The sequence below is a fragment of the Ictalurus punctatus genome, chromosome 1, assembly GCF_001660625.3.
Source record: "Ictalurus punctatus breed USDA103 chromosome 1, Coco_2.0, whole genome shotgun sequence".
Lineage (NCBI taxonomy): Eukaryota > Metazoa > Chordata > Actinopteri > Siluriformes > Ictaluridae > Ictalurus > Ictalurus punctatus.
Genome location: NC_030416.2, coordinates 11,216,715 through 11,227,023, shown reverse-complemented (window position 1 = coordinate 11,227,023; position 10,309 = coordinate 11,216,715). Strand labels below are relative to the sequence as shown.

Below are 10,309 nucleotides of genomic sequence, written 5' to 3'. Positions count from 1 at the left end.
TACAATAAGATCCAAGGGATGCAAATTTTTTAACAAGATGATCAGTGTAAATTGTTATTATTTTGTATATTATTTTGCCCTTTACACACTATATAAGAGAGTTACATGTCTCCCAGAAGATAAAATACTAACAATTTGAATACTAACACTGAATACAGTTATCAGATTCTTTAAATGAGATGTAGCATAATTAATAATAAATATTCTGTAAAGCTATCAGACTTTCCATCTGATCACAAAGAAAATAAACTATTATATTGGTAAGATTTTATACATGACTATGTTCTCATATAGGTAACGATGCAGGAACTAAGCGGGAACCAATAAGCAGTTCTTAAGCCTTATTCAGGATATTCATTTATTCATTTTCACTTTATCCTGGACAAAGGTCAAGGTGGATCTGGAACCTATACCAGAAAACATTGAACATGCACGCATACAGGCATGCACCCACGCACGCAGGCACGCATACACACACATTCACACCTAGGGGCAATTTAGTATTGGCAATGTACCTACCAGCATTTTTTTCTGGAATATTTGGGGAAGTTTGCTTCTGTTGAAAAAAAAAATACTATAACAGATTATAATATACTAAATATTATTTTATGAATTTCAAAAACATAAGGAAATGTGATCAGACATCAGTACCATATCCCACCGCTCCAACATGATAAGACCTTAAAAAAGCATGACCTGCAATTAGAACAGCACCTTGGCAAGTTACTTAAATATATTTTCAAATAATCAAAAATTTATGCATTCTGTCCTCTGCCTACATGCCTTTGAGTGCGCAAAGACAGATAGCTAAACACATTTTAGTTGATCAAAACGGTTTTGATGAACACTCAGGCAAAGAATTAAAGTTGACATCTTTTACATTAGTTTCTTGAGTACGATTGTGGGATTACTCTTAATCTCCTTATACTGTTTGTGAAACTGAAACGAAAGTAGATTAAATTATTACAGAAAACAGAACTGATCTCCGAGACTACGTATATGCTGCTTAAGAAACTTAAAAATAGCAAAATTCAATAAATACATGCACATAACATTTAAAATTACAAAGATGAACAATAAAACTTACAATAAAAGTTTCTCCAAGGATTTACACAACAGATGGAGAAATATTTTAGGGCAAGATCAAATAATACATTGTGCTCTTCATTCTGCAGGACTGAAAATGGTGCACACATGACTAATAGACCAACAAATAAAATTTTCCTTGAAAATTGAAGAGAGCCACCCATTGACAGAAAAGGTGAACACTAAAAAACATAATATGAGAGTATGACTGCCAAAAGACGATTATGAATGACAAAAATGTTAGATTCTTGAACTTAAAATTATTTTTATTGATTGTTCAGTCACAGACAAACAAGCAGAAATATCTAAATAATTCATCAAAAAATGTCAATTGTATACATTTGTCATTCTAGAGGTCATAGAAGAAAGTATACCAAAGTGTAATCTTAATCCCTAATTAGAAATCCAGGAGTAGGAGTTTATTAAAATATATATATATATATAAAGAGATTGTGTGGATTTCAAACAAATGTTGAAAGAAAGCTGCGATCCTAAACTTTGCCATTCATACAAACTGATTTGTGTGATTTCCTACCAAGCATTGTCAAAATTTAAATGAAACTATTATTTTTATATAAATTAGATAGACAAATTGGATAAAATTACATAGGCCTAGATGAAACAAAATAGGTTAACAAAAATATTAGCATTTTTTATTAGTAAAGAGAGTTACAGTACAGTATTTCACATTAATGTTTTTTTTTGTTTGTTTGTTTTTTTTTAAAATATTATTGTTATATGCTGGGAACCATTACACTTATTTTATTTGAACATCCAGTAAATTTCTAACTTTTATTACTTCCTCATTTTAGTTCCCTGAGTAACAGAGTTAAGCAAGTCCAAAGGTGAAAAAACACAGTCAGGGTCTATATCTAATAGTTTACAAGACAGCTAAACAGCAAGCATGTTTTATGGCACTTTTTAAACATGCCCTTTGTTATATTTAATAGATATATTTCTAATCGAAGGTTGTCTGGGGGCCACACATGCCATTTCGATTCATTTATTACATTTAATTTATTACAGCCTGGAGAATTTGATTTCTCAACAAAATGTGAATAGAATGTATGTGAATGTATAATATTTATATTTTTGCATCTAATATATTTGCACTACTACTATTACATTTGTACTGTATATATTTATATAATTTTCTTTATCCCCCGTTGCTTGATGGGGAATTTCACATTGAATCTCATTGTACTTTGTTGTAATTTGTATTCGTAAGTGATATTGTACATTTTAATACATTTGTATATAATATTAAAAGCAAGAAAATCTAAAGACTAAATTCAGACTCAACACTGAGGGTTCCATTGAAATAGCCAACAATACCCACTTCTATTCAAACAGAATCTGCAGCGAAACCATTCAGTTACTTCAAGATCTTGGACTCATGATTTTTTCTTCCACAACAATGGCAGGTCGATCAAATCCACAAATGTCTCTTGCAGCATTGCTGATTTGTGTGCTTTCATTTTAGCAGTCGACTGGCAGGCTTGGTCAGTGTGGTCCACATCTAATGCTGTTGCTTCACTCTATAAATTCCTCACATCAGAATAAATTATTTGTGTGGCAGGATTAGATGTTGCTGTCTGGAAAAGATGAAAGGACAGTTATGCTGCAGGGTGTCGTCCCGCACTAATCTTCACACAAAGCTTGTCCCTTAATATGGTTTCCAAAAGATACCCTTTCCAGTATATACCATCCTTACTTTCGTCATTATGTTCCTTTAAAGGTCATTCCTAACATGTTAGTGATCTAGCTGAAGACGAATTCGGTATTCCCAATGCTAAAAGTGAAAAATGCATGGACTCTTGTTTTAGGCATGTATTAATAAGACTGGATTTTTCAGCAATGGCAGCTACCAGCTGCCATTGCTGTCAGCTGGTTAATTATTTTCCAGCTTCATTATTACTTGACTAAGCTTATCAATAAATGTTTATGATTCTCTTATTGCCTTACTGTTGTGTTATTTTCTTAATAATTCAATAATTCAGAAAATATTTCCTTTCTACCAACACTTGCAATGATGGTCTACCAGTTTGTTGCAGCTGGTGGCTGGTCAGGACAAGCTGGAGTTACTTTACTAATTCTATAATTTTTTTAAATTATATAAAACAAAAGACAATTCACTCGCAGTAAATAGATCAAGATATATCAAGTTTCTACCTACATTTATATCGACATTTCTATCTGTCTGTCTGTCCATATGTCCGTCTGTCTGCCTATCTATCTATATCTAAAACATCTAAAATATAAGTTCTGATTGAATGTGCCATCAGTGCAGCTGATCTCTCCCAACTTTTGTGTGGTTAGACAATGTGTGTTAAAGTCTTATTACTAAGAGCCAATGTTTTGCTATATTTTGGCTTCAGGCCAATTCTGTTTTGGAAGCAGTTTCCTCTACAGTTACACTGTCATTTTTACAATTTCATTTTTCGATTCATACTAGCCGCATAAAACACAACCTGTTGCAAATGGGTGGAAAATACTTGAGTAATTGTACATTATTACTATAAGTAAATATTATGTTGGTGCATTCATACTTGAGTATTATTAAATTAAATACTTGTACACTTACTTAATTATATTTCCAAGAAAAAAAACCCTTATTTTTACTCCTTCATTTTTTATTTAGGCATTTAAAGTGCTTTCAATTTTCAAAGGTCTCTTCTTTTCTCATTCAGCCAATGTCTGTATGTTGTACAGTATATTAGTGGAATGGGCTCAGTTTAGCATTAAATCATTTCAGTTTAGCATCCCGTCAAGTGAAAAAAACAAAAAAACAAACTACAATACATCTATTGACTATTGACTATACATCAATAGTCAATAGATTGACTATTGACTATACATTAATAGTCATGACAACTCGTCACTGGTCATGAGCTTCTCATGCTATGCATTGTTGTTAGTGCTATATTTATCTGTTTGTATTTGAATATGGATAAGCCACTGGACTACAGTGTGGAAGATGAGGGTGAGTGCTCCTGGACCTACCTTAGTCAAATGATTCATTGTGCTGGACTAAGCAAAGCTAGTTAATGTTAACTAACTTGCTAACATTAACTAGCTATATTTAATTAAACTAGCCTGTTTTCTTTGCTAATGCCAGATTAGATTAACATTGATTCCAGTAAGAAACATAATTGGCTAGTCAATGGTAAATACTGCACTAGCAGAAAAACTGTGTATCTTCTAACAATTTTGGATAAGTAAACGTTACTTTTCACAGAAAATTCTGACATTAGCTGAATTTCATCAGTTCAAACCATTTACTTTTTAATAAGATTTTTTTTTTAACCTCATATCTATACTGTCACGCAAGTATTACTTCTTAGTACTTTAGACACCCCTACATGTGCATCCTCTTAAGAATGTCACGTAGTTGCATATGTGTATGTGAAGCATAAACATTATACAAACCCATACAACAACACTATGTGCATACTTTGAACTTAACTTTCTCCACTTTTATATCATGTAGTGAAAATGTACTGTAATTGATTCTGTTGCTAGGTATTGGCACTACCAGAAGATTATGGAAAAAGAAAAACACAAATGCAGGTACTGCGTACCACTTCAAGCACTGAAATATAAGCTTTTTGAATGTTAATATAACTTTTTGAATAAAATATAAATTATATAGTTGTTAATCAAATGTAACTGATGTTTACCTTATTATGCTGAGACACATGAGCAGGTGCGTGAGCCATTGGCATGGCTGCTATTCCTTGCTGCCTTTGATGGTACCGAAGATGGCTGACGTCTGCATAGTGCAACTCCTATAACAAAAAGAGGGACTGTGTAAAACAGCTAGTGGTACTAAATACATTCATTATGCTATACTATCAGTCAGCATTTTGGTTAACTAACTTTGTGGATTGTGCAATATAAACTAATGCATGACAACTTATTTATCTATTTACATTAGACTTGTAATGCAATGCCAGTATCTGTAAATGTTTAGTGCTCAAAATATTCATATCTGTTTTCATATTTTTGTATCAGCAAAACAGGGCTGTTGGAAAAACAAGTCATTTTTCATTTACAAATTATAACAAATCACAATATGCGAAGAACATACTGTAAGTTCAATTCTTCAATAACTATTCAATTCTCCAAAAAAAAATGTCCTGGGGAAGTTTCTAACAAGCTTTCTTTCTTTTATCTAACGTGAAAGACTAAGCATGTAAATGTATCTCACAGCTGTCCTGATGTTTAGGCTACATTTGACAATAACCATCTACATTTTCATTTACATAATAATATTACAAACTTTTTGTGTTTGTTACATTCCAGAAAGACCAGAAAAGTTTGCTGGACCAGAATCTACGTTAAACCTGAGATGCACTCTGCAAGTCAAAATGGTATGAAGTCCTGAGAGCATTTTCTTTTTACAACAAGGGTAAACAAACATTTTAGAACATGTACAATGAATGAATAAGTTTGACAATATATATATATATATATATATATATATATATATATATATATATATATATATATATATATATATATATATATATATATATATCAGCTACTATTTTCTTAGCAGAGCCCTGCAGAGAAACGCTGTCTGTGTGAGATAAGTGGAGCAGCTGTTCAAAAAGCACATTTATAATGTTTGTTCAGTAATATAGTAAAAAGCTCAGTAAGGCATTGTCTTGCTTGGGCTAAAACCATATAGTACATCTCCTATTAGTATCATGTTAATTGTTATTTTTTTTAAAGTTCCATAAGTGGGGTTGGCAGGAAACCCAGGAAAATTCCCCCGAAACGAGAGAGAAAAAGTAGAAAAAAATTTTATTTTCCTATACCTGAACATTTTGGGCTTGTACCAAGTCTTTTTGTGCGGTTTTTGACTTGTAGTTAGGCTGGAAATTTTCCTGAAACCTGGCAACCCTCCCCATAAGCTAGGACAAGCTATTCTTTAAAATGCCACATTAAAGTAAAAACCTTGAGCTTTTGACTTTGTTAATTTTGTATTGTCTTGGATTCCAGGTTATTAAGCCCCTAAAGGGTCACAATGAAAATTCTTTTTTTAAATGTATTATGTACTATGTATTTACTTGTATGTAAATACAGAATAATCTTTGCATTCTCTTGCAACAGATTTGTAAGCTTATAAAAAAGAATACTCCAACTATTGTTCATATCTGTATTTGTTTAGGATGCTTTATCTGTTCAAGCCAAATAATGTATTTCTATTTGGTTACATCCCTAATTTGTAAACTTTGGGAGGAATTCAGAATTTTCCAGAAGCTGTTGCTGAATTAGCTGACTATCGTTTTAAAATTATTATAAGTCTGATATTTGATGAGTTATATCTGTTAATATATCGATATATGATTATATGAGCAGAATCGTATTGCTACTGCATGACCAAGGACATAATTTAAACTGCTAGTTACGCATGTAACTGTGGTTCTGTGAATTCCGGATGACTGCTAGAGACAGTGCAAAACTGTTGGATTATCGCAGTGCCAGCCAGATAGGTTGAGAGAATATACCAACAAAGTCACATAGTTATTTATGCTGAATCCTGGGGGTTATAAGCCACAGTAGCTTAATACTCTGCCTTAGTATGCCTTTCTCACGCATTGAGTGACTAAGAACTCTGGCGGTCATCCGGAATTCACAGAACCACAGTTACATGCGTAACTAGCATTCTGTTTCATTCCTACTGACTGCCAGAGGCAGTGTAACAGTGTAACACTATTGGATGACATATACCAACATAGTCATAAGGAATGCCACCCACCCGATGAAAGTTAAGGCCGCTCCTGAAGAACTGCAAAACTAACGGCATGATGAGCAGCAATGTTGACCTTATAAAACCGAGCAAATGTGCATGGAGAAGCCCAGGTAGCGGCAGCGCAGCTATCCGCCAAAGAAACTCCTCTAAAAACAGCCCATGAAGATGAGATGGCCCTAGTGGAATGGCAAGTTAGTCTCCAGGGCAATGGCCTCCCTGCCGCCTCGTAAGCCAGCACAACGGTCTCCATTATCCAGTATGACAACCTCTGCATTGAGACTGGAGCACCTTTCTTCACACCACCATAGCAGACAAATAACTGGTCTGACTGTCTTAATTGAGCAGTGGAGTTCACATAGCACTTGGGTCAGGCCCTGAAGCACTTGGGTCAGGCCCTGAAGAAGTTTGAAAAGAGGCCAGTTCAATGTGCTGGTTTATGAACTGAAGAAGAAGGACTTTTGGAAGAAAAGAAGGATTGGGCCGTAGGACCACCCCGGAGTCATCCGGCAAACAAGCAAGACAGCACGTGCAACTCACTGACTCATTTTGCAAACGCAATGATCAACAAAAAAGCAGTCTTCAAGGACATCCATTTAATGTCAATGTGTTGCAAGGGCTCAAACTGGGATGAGCAAAGGAATGCAAGCACGAGTGGCAAATCCCACACACAAAAGTGAGGATTCCGAGCAGGGTTCAGATGGTGTGCACCCTTCAGAAAACTGCAGACAAGACTGTGAGATCCCAGAGAAGATCCACCACCTGGAACATGATATGCAGAAACTGCAGTGACATACACTTTGAACATGGAAGCCGCCTTGCCCTCCTCCAGTTAATGTTGAAGAAAGCTTAAGATGTTGCAGGATCAAGCCCGTGCACCTCACACCATGCATAAAAAAGCTTCCAATGGGAAGCATAAATCTGTCATGTGGACGAAGCCCTAGCATTGGAGATGGTGTGAATAACTGCAGGGTCACAATGTTCCAGAGAAGGATTTAACCCAATGGCCAGACCCAAAGCTGTAGACAAGCTGGATCCAGGTGCCAGACACAAGCCTACAGCTGGGAGAGGAGTCCTTCCTGAGGGGAAGCTCCCATGGATTGCCTGTCAGAAGTCTCAGCAACAAAGGAAACCATGGACTGGCTGGCCATCGTCATCGTCAGCTAGAAATACATAGTATATATGCCTAACCACAATTTAATTACAGTTTATTAAAACTGCAGTATTCCTCTGGATCAGAGCTATGTGGCCCAGCCTGATAATGACAAGCAGTGGCATCCTCCCAGCAACATAAACAACCCAACATTACTGGTGGAATTAGGTTATAAATTAAAATATTAAATCTGCAATATTTTTTTTTAAACAAATCGTGAGTCAAAATATCGTTTGCTGTTATTTAATATTTTGTGTGATTTTATTCTAATGCCACGGCACTTGCAGCAAGCAGAATAAATAACACAATAGCATTGTATGTTGTGCATGCTTGATTACTGCTGTGCCCTTTTCAGTCATCTTAAAAAATGTACTACTCACAGATCACACTGCAAACTTTTTTCCCCTCTGATTTTTTTGCTCCTATTTTTATGGTAATGTCGCACTGGAAAATAAACATAAACTGTATAAAAAAGTCATAAACTGCATAAGATTAAGTAACAGCCAATATTCTCTGATTGCTTTGGTACAATCAATAACTGAAATTGCATAAAGGTGTTAAAGTTTGGTTAAAGAGCTATGACACTGCATTGGAGCACTGAAGGCTCTGTATGGATTCCTGTTCATGAAAACGCAGTTTGTATCTGGAGAAACATTCCTTTGCTTATTTCCTTATATTATTTACTAGAAAATATCACTGTCAATAACTACCAGAGTGGGAAGTGAAATTGCTCTGCCTATGTGGCGTATGAGGGCAAAGTCCTCAGTGGCTTACGGTAAGAGATATCTATCTGTAGTAGCTGGAAGAGTATTTGCCACTTTAATTACTTTTGTATTATAAACACTATCAAGAGTCATTTGATAGTAAAGTAATAAAGGCAAAGCAACTGTCACCTACATGCTCTGAATAAACTCTCTTTGCACGGTGTATAGACTGTAAAACTGGAAATTTAAAAAAGTGACTCACATGCTGTCCTTCACTTGGTGTTGCTGTGGGAAAAAAGCATCATTATGATTATGCAATAGAATATTAGGTTTATGTATTTAGGCCAATAATAAAGTGAATTATTTGTGCATGTGACCTCTCAGCCATAACATTAAAACACTTGTGCCACCAGGACAGCACTGACCGATCGAGGAATGGACTCCACAAGACCTCTGAAGGTGTGCTGTGGTACCTGGCACCAAGATGTTAGCAGCAGATCCTTTAAGTCCTGTAAGTTGCGAGGTGAAGCCTCCATGGATCGGACTTGTTTGTGCAGCACATGCCACAGATGCTAGATCAGATTGAGATCTGGGGAATTTGGAGGCCAAATCAACACCTTGAACTCTTTGTCATGTTCCTCAAATCATTCATTTGCAGTGGGGCAGGTCACATTATCCTTCTGAAAGAGGCCAATGCCATTAGGGAATACTTTTGCCATGAAGGGGTGTACTTGGTCAGCAGCACTGTTTAGGTAGGTGTTAAATTAACAAATTAACTTCCACATGAAAGTCAGGACCCAAGGTTTTCCAGCAGGACATTGCCCACACTGCCTCTTCTGGCTTGCCTTCTTCCCATAGTGCATCCTGGTGCCATCACTTCCAAGGTGAGCGACGCACCCGGCTTTCCACATGATGTAAAACAAATGTGAATCATCAGACCAGGCCACCTTCTTCCATTGCTCCATGGTCCAGTGCTGATGCTCTCATGTCCATTGTAGGCTTTACTGTGTGTTCTGACACCTTTCTATCAAAGCCAGCAATTAGCAATCAGCAATTTGTGCTACAATAGCTTTTCAGAGTGATCGGACCAGACGGGCAATCTTTCAATCCCCATGTGCATCAGTGAGCCATAGCCGTGTCGCCGGTTCACCGGTTGTCCTTCCTTGGACTTGGACTTTTGGTAGGTACTAACCAGTGAATACCAGGAACACCCCACAATACTTGCCGTTTTGGAGGTGACACAGACGTCTAGACATTCAGATCTGCACGCTTGCACATTTTTCCTGCTTCCAACAGATGAACTTCCAACATGACACAACATTGACATTGTAACAATAATCAATGTTATTCAGGTCACCTGTCACTGGTTTTAATGTTATGGTTGATCGGTGTCTGTACAGTACCACATAAAAAATGTGCCATATATAGATCTGATATTACTTTAATTTGCGATCATATATAAGTCAGTTCACCCAAAACATATTTATAAATGACTGAAGTGCTTTACACATACCTCGATTTTGCTGATTTCCTCTGGAGGTTCTTTCTATCCTGCACAGAAAATGTATTACAATAAATCAAATTTAATAGTAATTGTTTACAAAGTAG

General features: G+C 35.9%; 1 protein-coding gene across 1 annotated transcript in view; it reads right to left on the bottom strand.

The window, feature by feature from the left end:
- Positions 1-1,331: 1,331 nt before the first annotated feature.
- LOC128628672 (carcinoembryonic antigen-related cell adhesion molecule 5) overlaps positions 1,332-10,309 on the bottom strand; it is a 28,289-nt gene continuing 19,311 nt past the window's right edge. Inside the window, exons 8-11 of the mRNA XM_053680664.1 lie at positions 10,215-10,252; positions 8,964-8,986; positions 4,767-4,874; positions 1,332-2,681 (exon numbers count right to left, since the gene is read on the bottom strand). Coding sequence (XP_053536639.1) covers positions 2,625-2,681; positions 4,767-4,874; positions 8,964-8,986; positions 10,215-10,252 — 226 coding nt within the window. The 3' untranslated portion in view covers positions 1,332-2,624. The remainder of the gene's footprint in view (positions 2,682-4,766; positions 4,875-8,963; positions 8,987-10,214; positions 10,253-10,309) is intronic.